Raw genomic sequence first — 17,272 nt, 5'->3', positions numbered from 1 at the left:
GAATATAACTGTTACATATAATAATAAACAAAGTGGGGAAGGAAGAATATCAGGGCACATGGGTGAATCATAGTCAAAAATCTTCAGACTTCTCTATTTGAAATCTTTATGCTGGAGCTAGAACACCAATGAAGTAAACTATAATAAATAACTATTATTATATGGGTAAATATAAAGTAATCTGCTTCTTGTCTTCCTATTGAATCCCCCAACAATTCATTATCTCCCATACCTACTTAGATATGATACTGCTTTGGCCAGTTTTAGCTCATTTGGGCTGACTGAAACACTGTTTTGGCTTTGGCAGAGAAGTTACCACTGACTGATACCTGATTTGCATCTCTGTCTTCAATGTTACAATCCTCTGCCCACTTAACTTCTAATCATATCATCTGCATCTTGTCAGAACTATTTTGTCCAGGATTCTTCCTGTCTTACAGCAAGCAGCAATTAAGGAAAATTTGAATAGCTCGACTATAGGAAATTCCTTTAGGAGAGACTTTTAAGAAGACTAATTCTGTTTTTCCCAAGGAAAATGACCACTTGCAAACATCTGGCTCCCTTTTTGGTTCCAAAGATCTGTTTAACTTTGAAATAGGGCTAGAAGTCTCAGTAAGGTACAGGCTGGCCAGGCGGTGTGCATGAGGGGTGGAACTGTGAAAATTACTCATTGTTAGTCTAGCTAAAAACTACCAAAATTAGCATGAGCTTTTCTACTGAGTTATGTCAGCAGTGAATATTTCAAGAAATCCCTCATTTCAGATTTACAGCCCTAATTTCTATCACATTTCATTTTACTGTAGTGCTCTTTGTTTTCAGTTATCTCCTTTACTTCATCAAATCTATGACTAGACTTCTGTTCTATACTCTGCAGTTCATGCTAAAATCTGGAGGGACCTTACTATAGATTCATTGACTGCAACTTTGACTTCACATTCCCAGAAAGGGTACTCGGGTATTTTCCATGTGGCTTATCAGCCCACATTTGTTTCTAACAAGGAAAGTTTTCAAAATAATCCTCCTGAAATAACTGCTTCTAGGCATGTTTAATATGCAAAAAATCACTGAAATGCCATATAAGTATTTCATTACTTGAAACTGTACATTTAAAATAATTACATGAGGGGTCTTCATTGAAATATGCTGGTATGGGATTGAAACTACATTTTTGATATGAGGAAAAACATCAGATAATCAAAAGCAGCTTTTTCAGGTCTGCCCACAGCAGAGGTAGTTTAGGCAGTGAAATTTTATTCTCTGGCAGAAGAGGAGCAAGCCCATTCTTGCAGCTCTCTAGTAGAGCAGATGTTTCTGCAAACTGTGAAGCACTCCTCGTGCATGAGGGTTCTGCTAATGTCGTATCTCCGAACAAACAAGATAGTCCAGGGATAGGACAGTCCTATCAGCATAACTGCATGTCTTCCAAGGGTTTTGCTGGCACAGTACTGTGGTCAACATTGAGGTGCTGGCAGGGGCAGCAGAGCAGGCACAGCCAAGAAGGGGCAAAACTTCAGCTGCACAACACAGTGTTGGTCCTCCATACAAAGCAGTACTGTGGCTGGATGTGTCTGTGTCCAAACACTTATTTTGCTTAAGATGTTGACTTTGATCTGATTGTGTTAGCAACACACTTTCTAAATAGGATTCATACGTCTCAGTTCAGATCCCTGTGGCACAGACCACAACAGTGCTCACAGCTGTGAACAATTCTTTTTCTGTTATTATTTTCAGCGCAGTGAAAGAGGCTTTTTCAGAGTTCTGTTCATTAGACATATTTACTTGTCTGCTTCAGAAGATGATGTTTCACAGGTTCCTGTTCCTCTGCAGTGACACTGTACATTTTCATTTTCTACTTGTCCTTATCAGAGCAGTTCCTGCCACCTTTGTTCCAGAGTAGTCGTTGTGTGCATGCTCATTCTGAACTGGTGCTGTTGGTTTAAAATTTGTGCCTCCTATTCTTAGGGGGCTGTCTTCTCTGACTGAAGGCTATGACTGATGAGCCTGCCTGAAAAAGGCTATGAGAGATGAAGAGTTCCCAGCTGTTAAGATACAAGTGCAGTGGGGTTTGCAGCACAGCACTGTAACACAAATCAAGCCCATCAATGGTTTACTTTAAAATGCTATACTGTAAACTGCAGTGTTTCAGGAGCTGATTAACAAGCAGCTCAGTAGTGCACAAGCTGGAAGTTGGGCAGGCGAGGAGGTGTAACAGCATCAGTCATTCCAAGCTAAGGATCCCTTAAATGTCTTCTTAGAAGCATCCCTTCAACTCTGCTTAAAAAATAAAATCTGTTTAGGTCATGTTATGAACAGTAATTACTGTCAGACTTTGAGACCTGCAGAAAGAAATCAGGGGCAGTGTATTTATTTTCTTGTTTAAGTTTGTGTTCCCAAATTGTTTGGAGTTTGACTTGCCACCTAACAGACACATTTGGTAATGGTAAAATATATTACAGCACTTCTGTTTTTCAGGTACAATGTGTGTATCATGGCTTATGGGCAAACTGGAAGTGGGAAGACATACACAATGTTGGGACCACAGTTAGAGGGGAACTTAGCATTCTCCATAGAAGAGGAATCAGAACTTGGAATTATTCCCCGAGCTACCCAAGAAGTGTTCAGGTAAAAATGAAGTAAAGGTTTGCTGTCAGTGGCAGTCACTTTAAACTGTATAGAAAGGGTGAAATAATGTTTGTAATGTATTTATCATTATAGATTTCAGCTTCACGATGGTTAATATTTATAGCTTCTCTGACCACCATTTGATATTTGAGGCTTTATACAGGTTTCTAGTCTTTCTCCTGCTTAATCTGATTTTCTAAGACAACAAGATTATGCAGTTTTACTGTGTGTTATCTGTCCATCTGGCTTTCAGACTCTTAATTAAACTTTTGAAAATATTTTAACCATAGTTGTGGGAGTCCAAAAGACTATTAAGTTCCTAAAAGTTTTGTGAGAATTGACAATTGGAATACATGAAGAAGATTTAAATTAGAAGCCAGTCCCAAGGAAGAACAATAGTAGAATTTTTAACTACAGTCTGTTCTTGTTTTAAGAGTTCTTAGATTTTTATAGTTGAACCTAATACAGGATTGAACTGATATGCTCCTATGTTACAGTAGAAGAGCCATTAGAAGTTTTTCCAGCTAAGCCTGTTTCTTTTGGAGAAGGGTATAAGATAAATCAAAGAACCAATTTTGTATGAGAATAACTGTCTAACTCTGAATACTCTCCTGAATAGAGAAGCCCTTAATTTGTGGGTTTTCTGAGGCTGTGAACAGATAACTTCTTACAGATATAGTTTGCCATCTCTGTCTGTTCACTGCTTGCACTCTGCCAGATTTTATACTCGGAGTTCTGAGTGCAATAACTGCCAGCAGAGAAATGGTATAAAAAAAATCACGAGGTGGGAGGCTAGTGGAAAAAAAACAAGCTGGCACAGCTGTTTGGGAAATTAAATTCTATTTACTTCTTCATGTATAAATAAACTGTATATTCTGATTCTTCAAGTTAACATTAACATATGGATGAGGCAAATCCATGGCTGCAGATACTTAGTAAACACTTTATCAGATTGTAATTATATTACAATTAAAGAATAGATCTCTATTTACAGATTGTTCATTTGGGGTTGGACTTCAACATTTTTGGGCTTTCTTCAATTTTTTTTCTTTTTTTTTTTTTATTTGCCAGGCTTATTTCAGAAAAGCCCCAAGGAAGTTACTGGGTTGAGGTTTCTGTTGTAGAAGTGTATAATAATGAAATTTTTGATCTTCTGGCCAAAGACAGTTATGGAAAAGCATTTGGCATCAAACGTGATGTTGTCACAACCAGAGAAGGGAAGAGCGATGTGCCATTGCTGACGCACGAGTAAGTACATGGCTTGTTCCTACCATTGGTGTTAATGCCATGAAGAGCTGTCACAAAGCTGCATTATTGGCACCAGATTGCTTCTAAATAATGAGCTCTTACCATATGTAAAAGAACAGTTCTGTTTCTGTTAGCTCAGTCTATTAGATTGCTGTTGGCTGCAAATGTCAAAATACTTCCCAGAAATAACTGTACAATTACTTTGCATTATACTCCTGTTTTAAGGAGTATAATGTGCCTTTCACTCAGAATGCCTGAAGATTGCTGCATATTTTGTTGTTGCTGGATCTAGGGCATCTTGTCAGCTGTAGAAGAAGAAGAGATAATCCAGTCACAAAGCACTTTCCATCCAATCTTACTGAATTATAAAATTTACAGATTATAATAGAAATTTATGTACCAGTTGCAAATTTTTAAGCAGCTGTAGGGTTTTAGCTCTCCCTTTATGGGTTAGAGTTAAAAAAATTATAATAAGATTTTAAGTGATCTTTTAATACAAATACTCATCTTAATATTGCTTAATATTCTGTTTTCATAACTGGAGGTGTTAAAGCTGGATTTGTTGTGTTGGCATTTGAACTTGTAGGTCTTGAAAATTGAGGTTCTTCAAACTAAAACCTAAGAAGCAGCAAAGCTTCTCACCATTCACTTTTAAGATGTACCTTCCCAGCATCGGTGCATGCCAGGTTTGATCCTTATTTACACAACTTGACAGTGTAGGAAGAGCTAGGGTATTTAAGGCTACAGCTATACTTTAATGCCTTCTTTTACTTACTAAGCATTACAAAGACTTGTTCTAGTACTCAGGGGAATGATTCTTGGCATTATGTAAGTGTGGCATATAAAGCAGATGTACAGTGCTTTCTTGTTATATATAAAAAGCTTACCTGGGTAGTTAGGTGTTAAAAATCATGTGTTCATAAAATTTCATCCATTAGCACAAGAGAATCTGTTTCAGGTGCTTCATTTTAGTAATGGCTATCACAGAATGTCCTGAGTGGGAAGGGGCTCACAAATCGTAGAGTCCAACTCATAGCCCTGCACAGAACAGCCCCAAGAATCACATTTCAGTATCTGGCCACCCCCTGGGTGAAGAACCTTGTCCTAATATCCAGTGTAAACCTCCCCTGATACAACTTGAGGCTGTTCCCCCAGGTCACCAAAGAGAAGAGATGGGTTCCTGCGCCTCTGCTTCCCCTCACAAGGAAGTTGTAGCTGCAGTGAGGTCTCCCCTCAGTCTCCTCCAGGCTGAATAAACCAAGTGACCTCAACTTCTGCTCACATGGCTTCCCCTCTAGGCCTTTCACCATTTTTGTGGCCTTTATTCAGGCCTTACACTAGTAGAATCAGCATTAGCTAGGAAAAAAAAAAAAAAATAGGACTAGCAGTACAAGTGGTACCAGAATCGTGATGGTACCCAGTGGAATTAAACTGGACATCTCTCTATGAGTACCCAGCATGAGAACAGATTCCAGAAGGGAGCATGTGCATTATCGAGATGTCTAAAAACATTAAAAAGTGTCCTGCTCCTTGAGTAAATAATGTTTATGAAAAGGAACATCTTGCTCTATTGAAATGTTTAGAAGAGCATTAGAGTTTTCTATGTTTCTGGAGAAAAGTGATGTTTTTCTTCACTTCTCTATAATAATTCTTGTCATGGTCTAATCTCTACTTTTCCAATGGGAATTAGCAGTCAGATATGAAATGTATCCCATGCCAATTAAAATAAAATGCAGCCTCAGTGGAAATAATTTTGTCCTGTGGGACTTAGTCACATAAGCTGACCAATAGTTTGTTTATCTGGGTTTAATGCTATTCCCAGCAAGCCTTGATAAAAATACAAGAATGTACTGGAGGATTGTGCAAACATACTTTTATTCTACCTAGTGATACACATTTATTGATTTGTACTTTCTAGCAATTTAATTGCTCATAGAAAAGTGGGAGCCCAGAGAAATTGTCAAGTGGTTTTCTTCATTGTAGGAGCTACAGAACTTCTTTCTTTCTATGAAATAATAAGCACTGCAATATTCTTGGAAGGATTAACATTTGTATCTAGGGTATGCCTGCTCTTTGGTCTTGAGGTTAAATACAATTTCCATAGAAATTCTGCAAGCTTGATTGCACTCTGCATGCTCCATAAGAACATGGAATGTATGAAAAATGACTGGAACTTAAAGTGATGAATCCTCTTGCCCTTTCTGTCTGTATTATGCTGACTGGTGGGTTTCTCTGTCTCTATTCTTGTATTTCCCCAACTGTGACTCTACTCCAACTTCTAGTATCTAGCTAAGGCTCTGCTGTCAAGGGAATGAAAAACTCCTGAAAAGGCTGGGAGCAGAACGTAACCTGTGTGTGCTGAATCTTTCTTGGAGGAGCTAATTTTTTACTTTGACTAGACAGGAAAGGAGCCACACAACTTAGAAAATGAAGATGGGTGCATGTAGTGTAGGCATGATGGGAGTTGAACTTTCCCTGTTTCATCAGAACCTCCAAGTAGTTTTTAATTATGGTATTTCAGTAACTAAGATGCTGGCCTGGCATAATTTTATTCCTGAAAAGTGCCTGTTCCACTTCCCAAGGGAGCTTTGCATAGCTAGTGGGTGACCCATCTCTTTTCATAGGTTTTGGGGAAGGGAGAGGTGAGAAGCAGCAGGACTTGTGCCATAGAGACAAAAAAAAATGAGCTGCAGTAAGTTTTCATGTGTCCTTCTAGTCCTTCTAGTTAATAAAATGGCTGCTCTGTTTATTTCTGTAAATTTTAATTTATGGCGTAGGAACCTGGCGCCTTGAACTAAAACTCTTAAAAGCCACTTATCTCAGTCGGTTAATACTAAATTCTAATGCAAATATAAATAAAAATATGGACTTGTATCTCAATTACAATGCAAGCAGCGAAAAAAGTCCAATTCATAAACAAGTTATATTAATAATTACACAGAAAGGTTAATAAGAAAAAACAAACCCAAACAAAGTAAGGGAACCATTGAATGAGGCCACCCAGCTGCCCAAAATCTAAAGTAAACAGCTCGTGCTTTGAATAAAAACACATCCTCATTTATGATAATATTTCATCTAGAATATATTGGCCTGCTGGGTCTTATTGGCTTCTCCATATATCCATTAAAGTACAGTAGTCTCTTTCCTGCTAACATGTTCATCTTACTGAATCACAAAAACCTCAGTCTCTTTCTTCTTTTATAGCTTGGTTGACTTTGGAGAACTTTCAGCATCAAATTTTTAATGTAACCACAACAGGGCTTCTCTTTGTAGAATCTGGTCCTGGAACGTGCAGCACACAGAGCACGATGAAGTCGTAGAGATTATACGAAAATATTATTTCTGTCAGTCTTGCTGGGGAGCTACTGTGCCAAGGTTGCCACACTGGGTTGGGGATGTTGCTTGTCTTCAAAGCCAGCTGCAGCTTCCCAGTGTAGGTGACCAGCACTGGCAGCACACCCTGAGCCCTGTCTTAGTTGGCAAATGTAGGGATGGGGCAGCAGCTTGGAGCATTGACCCTTTGCCAGCTCCCAGCAGCAGTTTGCAAAAGCTGACAGCCTGGTGCTGCATCCTAGCCAAGGCTGCTTCCCTGTCAGGCCTTCCAGTCCTGGCTGACTAGCCACTGGAAGATGCAGTTCAAGACTTGGGAAGGCAGGATGCGTGAGGCAATAGTCAGATCACCCCAGTGTGAGGCTTTGACTGTAGGAACTAGAGCCACTGGTTCTCTGCTGGCACCAGGTCAGACAAGCAGGAGACATCCCCAGTGGGTGCCGGAGGCAGCGGTGTCACAGTGGAGGCCGGCATGTGTGGCTCGGGATTGATAGGGGAAGTCTGTAGTGATTGTTTACCTCACGCAGCCCTGAACTGCGCTGAGGTGGCCGCTTCTCCTCAGCGCCTACAGATATGGTGTGGCCAAATGCTTTTCTGTTCTTCAGATGCCCTTGCTCTGGTTTTCGAGGAAACTGTTTTAGTTGAGTGTAGTTTGTTTTCTTTTGTTCTTCTGTCTCCAAACTCTTCAAGTATGGCTCTTAGCATAAAATAAGCTTTTGCCCAGTGTGACTTTTACTGAAATCAGCCAAATCTAAGTCATAAAGACCTTGCCTAAACACATGCTTGTTTTTGCTGACTGCAGCATTGTGGAACCAAGCCTGAGGCCTGTCATGAGAGTTATTAATGGTTGTGCTGTTACAGAGCATTCAGTGACCAGGCTATGATACGCAGTCGTCATTTATAGCCCCACTTAAAAACAATTATTTAGGTGTTCTACCTTCAGTGATTATTGAAGATGGCAATACTGAAAGAAAAGGGTAGGCACTCTTATCTCATTTGTTTTAAACATTGCAAACCTAGGGAAAATCTTTACCTAACCAGTTTATTTCATTTTCTGTGTTTAGTTCACTGTGTGCGTTAGGTCTTTGCCCTTTGATTGATCATATTTGCAGCACTTCCTTTAACAGGAAAACAGATAATATGAGATAAATGGTCTATAGAAACTTACGTCTATCTATTCTGACACGGTGCTCATTGAACAGTGGAACTGAACTTTTTTCCAGGGATTCTGGATTTAATTCCAAATGTGAAATATGACTTCCAGAGGCCCAGAGAATTTTTGGGGGGTTTTGCCTAATTCTGTACCTAAGAAAATGAGCTACCTTAGCATAAATTGGACAAATCCACTTCTGTAAGACCAGAGATTCCAGCAGTGTCTTAACCTGTGTCTTTTCTTCCAAAGTGTGGAGATGCAGAAATTTCCATTGCGTCAAGAGCTGAGCTACAGTACCTCTGGACCTGCAAGGCTGGCAGGCCACTTCTGCAGCACTTTCAGGCTGCATCACAGCTTTTGTCTTGAATTTTCATCTTTATCCCACCTGAAAAAGTAAAAATACAGTTGTTTGTGCAGCTCAAAACTGAGAGTAGTATAAGGAGAAGAGCAGGGAAGTGGAAGTGCTGAGATTCTCATTCAAGTTGTCAGCTTTCTTGTGTGATTTTTCCTTCAAGTCAGTTAAATATCCTTTCTGTTTCTTTACTTCTTAGGACTGTTAAAAATGCATCGGAATTTTTGCATCTAGTCAATAAAGGCCTACAGCTGAGAGTCACACACCCAACACTGGTGCATGCCCATTCCTCTCGTTCTCATCTGGTAGTGACATTGACCATAACCACAGTTGTCTTTGGAGATAACTTTGGTAAGTAGAATGTAACTAAAATACATCTAGAGCCAATTGTTTTTAGAAAAACAGTCTGTGGACTGGGAGATCTTCCTGTTGCTTTTTCTTCCTTTTTCCAATGTTTGATACATTCCCTCAGTTCTTTTCCATTTTTCTAACTTCTTCGTATCTCCTTAAATAACAGACCATTTTCATGTTTGAATGCTGCTTTCAGTTTCATAAAATCTTAGCACTTTTCTTTATATGTCTTGACTTAGAGTTGTTGAAGTTTTATTGCATGAGGCAACTAATAAATAATGTTATCAGAAAGTCATAAGGTATAAGATAGTAAAGATCTTGGTAAGATAGGTACTCAAAGTAGTTAAATTACTTAGAATTACTAATTACATGTCGTATAAAGTTTGTGGTTAAGCTAACCATAATTTTAGAGATCATCACATGCTTTTGGGTGAGAAAGAACTAAATTTTTTTACCCTCTGCCTTGCAAAAATGTCCATCAAATTCAGAATCCTTTCAACTGTTAATAATAGGCTACTGTATGAAAGGACAAAATACTTGTCTAATTTACTATGGAAATATTGATATTTCTACTTTTCACTACTACACCAAGACTTACCAGTTTATTGGTTGAGGAACAACTTCCTTTTGGGACTCTGGGGGGAACTTTGTTTTCTTTTGCTCATGTTATAATTTCAGGCTCTCTGTTTGAGTGGTGGGCCCATCTCCTTCATACTCTGCAACAACAATGTGATTTTAGAAAGTGGGAAATATTTAACATTTTTTTACCTTAGATTGCTATCAGAAATTAAACCAACTGTATCAGCAAAGCAGAACAAACAGTGCCCTCACTTACCTATGGGCCTTGCCAAAAGACACAGTTACTTCACAAATTGCAGCTCCAGCATTCCTGATGTTAACTCGCTCCAGATTCTCGTCAATTAGACTGATGGTACTTTTCTACACTCAGAGTTTGCACCATTAGCACAGCAGCCATCTTGTCTAGTCCAGAATTCCCTTTGCCACTTCAAAGTGCAGCCACCCCACTGTGCCGGTTGCCTGGCAGCAAAGCTCCACAGAAATGTCTAATTGTTGTTGAATGCAGACTCTGGCTTTTGACTCACAGCACATGGATGAAGATGTGCATTGTAAGGGAACAGAGCAGCACTGCAGTTGGGACCTCACTGCAGCAGTGTGTGACAGTGCAGCCTGCCTTGTTTAAAAGGAAAGGATCCTGATTTAAAAGCCAGGTGCCATTGTTGACATCAGATATCTAAGATATCATCAGATATCTAAGCCACTAAATAAAAAGTTCTAAACTCTGTGATGAGTTCTGCACCTTAAGCCAGGGTTGACAAGCCAGCACTTTTCCAGGTTTGATTAAGGTAGCATTTTGATCAGAATTATCTCTTGTTTAAGGAGAGCTGTTTCTTAATTTCATTGTCTAAAACTGAAGAGGAGTGAGAACACTTGGTTTGAGACTTTATAGCCTGAAGCCATTTATTCTGTGTAAACCAACACAGCAGCTCTGCCTACACTGCGAAGAGCTGGCTCATGATTTAGCAGCAGCTTACTTGGAGAAGTACAGAGCTCTGCAACGCAAGTCAGTCTTCTCCTTAGTCAAGTTTTGCAGTTGGAAACTTGCTACTATTCCAACTAGAACTCTTTAAGCACTGAAGGAAGTCTGCTGTCTCTATGACTTGTAGCAGAATATGTGCCTCTTATTCTTTCATGTCTTTCAGAGAGTGAAAGAAAGAGATAGATGAAAACCAAAACATAAGAAAAAAAACAAAACTGCTTTGGGAAATCCATTTTGCATATATTCCTGCTAAGCTAATGTGAAAGCAGCTTTCCCAGAGAATCTTTATCTTCCTTCCCAGCACAGAGAAAGCCAGATGCTTCTGCTAAGGAAGAGGAAGGATATTAGTAGGTAACCAACCTGAAGAAGTGGGAATAATACTATTGAGGCTGATAGCTCATCACGTGGAGATCTTGCAGCAGGATATGAGGGCTGAAGGAAGTCTAAGGGGAACAGCAGCAAAGGACAAAATAGAAGAGGCAGGATGGAGATTTTTTTTTTCCCCAGAGCACCGGCAGGTGATATTTCAAATACATAGAACCAGATTTCAGAGCCTACTGCTCCCAAACATCTGAAATCTGCAACTCTAGACTTTGGTTGCAATCAGTCTAAAAATTTGAAAAAAGCCTCTTTAAAGTCCTTACTGGACTCCCATTTCTTGTTTTCCACATGGATATGTGAACAATAGGGATATTGGATACAACACAATCTACACCAAAACTTGTTACCAACTGGTACGATAAGTTTGATGAGTAAAACCTTAGATAAAAAGAAAAAGTAATTTAGAAAAAGTCATGCCTGTGGCATGGATTCTGACTTGTATATTGCTTTTGTTAGAATTGCCTGAAGCAGCAGATACTGTACATCCCCTATTGATGCCCCATTATTTTTCCCATCTCAATTATCAGTGTCAGTGAGAAGCTCTTGTTTTTTTCCATTAACCAGGTACTTTATGGGAAGATGAACAAACCAGTCAGAGACTAACTAAAGAGTCTTCCTGCACTTTTCTGCAAAGAATGAGAGACAATAAATCCACCTCTTCTTCCAGACCCTCTTCTCCAGTGCAATTTGAAGCAACTGAGAAAATGAAGCAAGTCAAAACAAGACTGCAGCTGGTGGATCTGGCTGGGAGCGAGTGTGTCGGTAAGCGAACGTGTCTGTTCATGGGCATGGATCCTCGTGGATCTAGGTTACAATAGTTGCCTTAGTTCTTTATGGAGGGATACATGCTACCCTACCATCACACAGTGGTGGTTTGAACCCACAGATCCTGGCATCAACAAAATTTTGAGGGCTGACTGATCTGGTTTTACACTGGCATAGTTTAACTCAAAGTATGACCATATGAGCTTGAAATAAGCCCAGGACAGTTACCCATATCATAGATATACTATTTGTTCAGACTGCTTTTATTAGGCCTGTTTTTCTACTCTGAAAATTAGCATGTCTTTGATACAGAAATGTTTAAAGGGCATAAATTATTTAAATATTACAAATATCTGTAATAATTGAAATCACCATGTGTGGATTTTTCTGCTTTATTATGGAAAAAGTCTTGGAGGAAATTAGTGTTGAAAAGATAATATTGTTTTCATTGTTTCTTCAAAGCATTTTCCTTCTGCCTCCTCTATGCACACAATAATTTCAAAAACTTGATTATTTCCTAAAGGACAAGTTTTCTTACCAAGAAAAACCATGCAGCCAAATGTATCATTCCAGAAATAATGTTTTGAAAAGTGAACCAGTATTATGAAAGAGTCTTTTACTTTACTGCCAAGAATTCTTGCTGTTGCTCACTGTTAAACTTTTGTTCTACAGAGAAACCTAATATAATACGTTATTTTTTCATTTGCCCTAAATGCTGAAAACATGTAATTGAGCAACAGGGTGTGTGTTTGTTCTCTCAGTTAAACTAGGACAAACACTTCCTTGGTCTGGGGCTCGGCAGGCCAGATCCTCTAGTGAAGGCAGAAGAGCTGTGCTCACATCAGTGTTAGATGTGGCCCAGCACACGCAGCAGACTGACTGACCTCTGCCGTCAGCTGTGCTGGTGGACATATTCTGCTGAAAGTGAGGGCAGTGTTAACTCGTAATTGTTTTAAAATGTGGACAAATCTAAGTGAGCAGCAGTACCTCAGGCTTCTCACACACATCAGCACCCGGCCCTGTTGGCTCTACAGCCAGCCTGGGTCATCTGCAGCATTTACAAGCCAAGTGGTCCCTTTTTAGCAAACTATGTTTCACTTTGAAAACTCAGCTAAATGCTTTGTTGACATTCATCTAACCAAATGTAGAGAAACAGCAGTTTAAACACATACCCCCTCCCCTATTTGCAGTTTTCTGCTGTAGGGGGATAGCTGTCCACTTTTCCTTGATATACAAGAAGCCTAGGGATGGCTGTATACATAATGACCCCAGTAAAGTTAGCCTGAGATTCATCCTATCTTGGATTGTTATCCACTCTTTGGCAGGGTCTTCCAAACTGTTTTGCTCTCTCTCTGACAAGAGACTCTACCACTCCAACCTCATCCTCTCCCACAGTCACAGTTCTCCAGCCCTCCCTGTCCAGACTCCTGGGGTTTTTGCTATTACTTCACCTTTTCACATTTCCCTCTTGGACTCCTCATTTGCCCTCCCAGTTTGGAAAATGCTGGCCTAAGGGGAAATCAAGATCTCCAGCCACTCCTTGTACCTGTCTAGAGATGGGAGAGTAGGCAGTAGAGGAAGTTGTTGGCTCCATCTGATCATCCCACGGCCATCAGCTCTGCCTGACATGGATCATGTGCTCTGGGTAAGGAGGAGTGACTGTGGGTGCCTCTGTACCTCATCCACTATCCTGAAGAAAGCTTGAATTTGAATAATGTGATGCTAAATGCTAATAGCATGGTAGAGGTAAGGACAGCAGGAATTAATTACTCTTAACTGCAGCCTCATCCAGACTGATCAAAGAGTTGAGCTTGCAGCACCTCTTTGAATTGGTGCAATGTGTTGCATAGACCAAACCTTTACAGTGTTGCTCAGGGGCAGCATGGCCACATACAACCATGCTGGGTGGGTGGTAGAAGGGCATCATTTTCCTTTATCCATTTCCTTACAGAAAATCATGCCATAAAGCACCACCTCATAGGATTAGGTGAACACAAATACTTCATACTTGTGGGTGTTGTACAGTTTTGTTTCTGCAGCTTGTGCCATCAGTGCCTCTCCTCTTTTTCCTAAGGGATACAGATGGGGCAGCTAACTCTTATAAAAAATGATGAAACAAAACAGGCTTCTCTTTGGTTGCATTGTGGACTCACATTTTCAAAAGTAGTGTTATTTTGTCTGATCTTAAGGTATTCCTACTTTCTTGGTTCCTTGTTCTTAATACAGGTGGAGCCAAAATGCATTGTACATCTGAAGAGATCAACTTTAACATGAGATGCCTTGGACCATCTGTACACAATGAATCTTTTTTAACCTTTCCTCCACATTACAGCTTTGAAGCAGCTTTGCTTAGTGTTACCACTGCATTTTCCTGTACTGTGCCAGGTATGTCTGGAGTGACAGGGGCAGCACTAAGAGAGACCTCCTTCATTAACCGCAGCCTGTCTGCCCTGGCCGACGTTCTGGGAGCGATAGCAGAGCAGCGAGCTCACGTCCCCTATCGGAACAGCAAACTTACACATCTGCTTCAGGACTCTGTAGGTGAGGGATTATTCTGACTCCTGTTTAACAGTATAGATTTCTTCTCCTTATTTTCTGCCCCCTCTTTGCTGTGTAAAACTAGATGATCATCTACTCTTTGCTTGAATGTGGCCTCTATTTCAAAGACTCTGGCTCTGGAGTGTGTGAGTACACAGTGACAGTTCTGAACTCCTTCTGAATTTAGCTAAACCTTGCAGTTTTGAAAGCTCAGCTGAAGAACAACATCTCCATAGGATCATGTGAAGGGTAAAAATTGTATTGCACTGGTGTTTCATGTCAGGTACAGTTTAAAAGTTAAACCTCAATCTTTATTACTACAGGATATAATCACATACTTGCACATTCCTTACCATTGTGCCCTATAGCAGCGAGACAAAGGAGGAAGACAGGACATGGCACTGTGCTACAATTTCTTTTTGTGTTTGGGTCACTTCCTTTTCTTTAGCTCCTCATCTACGCAGGAGGAGTTTTAAAGCAAATGTTATTCCTGCAGTACTGTCAGGTTTGTGTCCATTTTTCTTCGGCCAGCAAATATTAGCCCTTATGCTTTTAATCTCCAGTTCAAGACATTGACAGTGAATGAGGTAACAATTCTTCAGAGTTTCTGAAATACTATGAATTTTTGCTTAAGCTTTGATTTTCATTTAGTACTGAAGTCCCTACTGTGAAAAGGGAAAGCCAAAAAGAGAAGTGTTTTGTGGGTGCTGAGCCTGATTTTAACCAAGTTGTATGACTTCAGTGAAGTGTTGAAAATGGCAGTTTCCTCCTTTCTTTAATCATTGTCTGTAAACTTCAAGTCTGTTTTGTTTTATTGTCACACAAGATATTTTGCCATTACCCTAAATTTACAAACATTTGACAAAACTTAAATTAAGTATCCAGAGCCATAACATACATGCTGATTAACTGGTTGTCTCGGTTTTGAAAGACAGGTGTCTGCTAAGGAAGGCAGAGGCCCCCCTTGAAGTGGCAGATATAACCCCTTTTCCCTCCAAGTTATTATATTTTGAAATCAAGAGCCTTTAGGCGAAGATGTGGGAAATAGGAATAACAGTTCTTTACTATATATATATATGTATATAACCAGTCAAACAAAACAACAACAACTCTGGCAGTAACAGCAATCACAAACCCAGTGCCAGCCTTCTCGGCTGTCGGGCCCTTTCCCCTCGGGTGCAGTTCCGCTCGCAGCCGGCAGGGGCGCTGGCGGCTCCCGGTGAGCAGGGCAGGTGCGATGGTTCCCCCGCGGCTGCAGGGGGCGCTCCGGAGCGAGCTCGGGAAACCCGCGGCTCTGGTGCCCTGGGATCCCGGGAAGGATGGAACAAAGGCTTCACAAACCCCTGGGCAGCCGATCCCGGGCTCTCAGGAACAGCAGGCTGGAATGGCAGGGACGAACGCAAATCCCGGGTGGCAGACGAGATGTATCCAGATGGGGAGAACCCCACGGAGGCCCAGGCAGGCAGGGCGAGCAGGGCTACAGCGTAGCGAAAGCTCGAAGCAGCAGCGGGGCAGGGCAGCCACAGCCCGGTCTCCAGCAGGCCAGGGAAAGCGGCTTTTGGGGTCCCGGCGTTGTTTCCAGCAGGAAGAAAGAACGGCCAAAAAGAAAGAAGCAGCAGCTCCTTTCTCTGCAGCTTCTCTCTCCGGACGCTCAGAGCGAACTGACCCCACACCCAGGTGTAGACAAAGGAGTAGCCAGGCCCGCCCCACTCCCCTTTTTGTCTTTCTTAAGTACAGCTATTTGTCCCCTAGCAACATGCATATGGGAGAAAATTCCTTTAACAGGAAAAAAACCTAAGACTAAACTAAAACCCCAACACTGGTGAAGCTAAAAGGGGAAAAAAATCTACATTACAAATTGTGAAACGCTTGGGGGCAAATACCATATTGTTAGATACAGACTCTCCATGAAGGAACTGTCTGTTTCAACAGCCCTCTTCAGGAGCAGTCTTCTGCTTCATGAAAGCAGTGGTAACCTGTGCTCACTGTTGTGTAGATCAGTATGGTACCAGTGTATAACTTACTGAAAATAATGAGGTAAATAAGTATGTTTTGTCTTTTCCCTGCTTTTAGGAGGTGATGCTAAACTGTTGGTGATGCTGTGCATCTCTCCTGGCCAGAAGTACTTAACAGAATCAATGCAGTCTCTGGGATTTGGGACTCGTGCTCGACAAGTTCAGAGAGGACAAGTCAAGAAAAAAAATTTCCCATTGCCAAGTAAAGCAAAATAAAGCTTAAGACTCCTGTGGATTAAAGTATCATTAATGAGTTCCTCAGACCAAAATGTATATTATTGTCCTTAAGCCATTCTTTTAGATAGCAACTGCCAGATAAAAGAAACAATCCTCAGCATGGCATTAGTAACCAATAAACCTGCTAATGATGTTCTTGCTCCAAAGATAATATCAAGTATTGACAACAGCTACCAGCCCTGATGGAATGGCAGAGAAATAAACTGGGCTTTAAGACCTGGCTTTGGTGATGTGTTTCCTTAGTTCTACTTGCCCTAAGGCAATAGGGCCCTGATTTAGAGTGGTTCTCTTCTGAAAGGCCAAGGGTGCGTTCTGTTTTCTCAGTAGAAGTCAGGAGTCTAAATATCATTCCAGTGCTTCAAAACAAAGTGAAATACTTCCTCCCAGCTTGGATTAAAATGAGACATGTCATTTTGGATTGCTCTTCTATCTAGCATGGATGGGGTCATTCCTAACGCACTAGCAACAGGTAGGAGTGTAAAGGAACCCAGCAGCTGTACTGAATGGAGTTTTGTTCTCTGGTTTTAGGTAGGAAATAATGGTATGAGTGAGATGGAGAAAAGAGTAAGGGTGTATATCTGTTATCCCTCTGGAATGTAGCTTAGAAAGCAAATGAGGGATTACACAACTTTTTGAAAACACACTTAGGTTAAATGGTTGGAATGAATCCCAGCTCTGCTGATTTCATTAAACCCACAGCTCTGCCTGTTTGGGGGGTATTT

General features: G+C 40.7%; 1 protein-coding gene and 1 long non-coding RNA gene across 7 annotated transcripts in view; one reads left to right on the top strand and one right to left on the bottom strand.

The window, feature by feature from the left end:
- KIF25 (kinesin family member 25) overlaps positions 1 to 16,771 on the top strand; it is a 42,005-nt gene extending 25,234 nt beyond the window's left edge. For 4 of the 5 annotated variants that reach the window (XM_048297143.1, XM_048297142.1, XM_048297145.1 and 1 more), the window contains 6 exons: positions 2,473 to 2,622; positions 3,694 to 3,870; positions 8,905 to 9,056; positions 11,560 to 11,757; positions 14,146 to 14,301; positions 16,372 to 16,771. In XM_048297143.1, the coding sequence (XP_048153100.1) occupies positions 2,473 to 2,622; positions 3,694 to 3,870; positions 8,905 to 9,056; positions 11,560 to 11,757; positions 14,146 to 14,301; positions 16,372 to 16,529 (991 nt within the window). In that variant the 3' untranslated portion in view covers positions 16,530 to 16,771. Of the gene's footprint in view, positions 1 to 2,472; positions 2,623 to 3,693; positions 3,871 to 8,904; positions 9,057 to 11,559; positions 11,758 to 14,092; positions 14,302 to 16,371 lie in introns of all 5 variants that reach the window. The other variant, XR_007202243.1, reaches the window with a different exon arrangement.
- Positions 3,741 to 10,066, bottom strand: LOC125322859. Of its 2 annotated transcripts, XR_007202245.1 has the most exons (4): positions 9,892 to 10,066; positions 9,655 to 9,772; positions 8,523 to 8,738; positions 3,741 to 4,175 (listed from the first exon to the last, which is right to left on the bottom strand). It is a non-coding gene; the product is annotated as an uncharacterized LOC125322859 (long non-coding RNA). The 2 variants fall into 2 exon arrangements; XR_007202244.1 differs by lacking the exon at positions 3,741 to 4,175 and having other exon boundaries at positions 5,653 to 8,738.
- Positions 16,772 to 17,272: the final 501 nt, after the last annotated feature.

This window comes from Corvus hawaiiensis, chromosome 3 (assembly GCF_020740725.1).
Source record: "Corvus hawaiiensis isolate bCorHaw1 chromosome 3, bCorHaw1.pri.cur, whole genome shotgun sequence".
NCBI lineage: Eukaryota > Metazoa > Chordata > Aves > Passeriformes > Corvidae > Corvus > Corvus hawaiiensis.
This window is presented reverse-complemented; position numbering and strand designations above follow the sequence as displayed.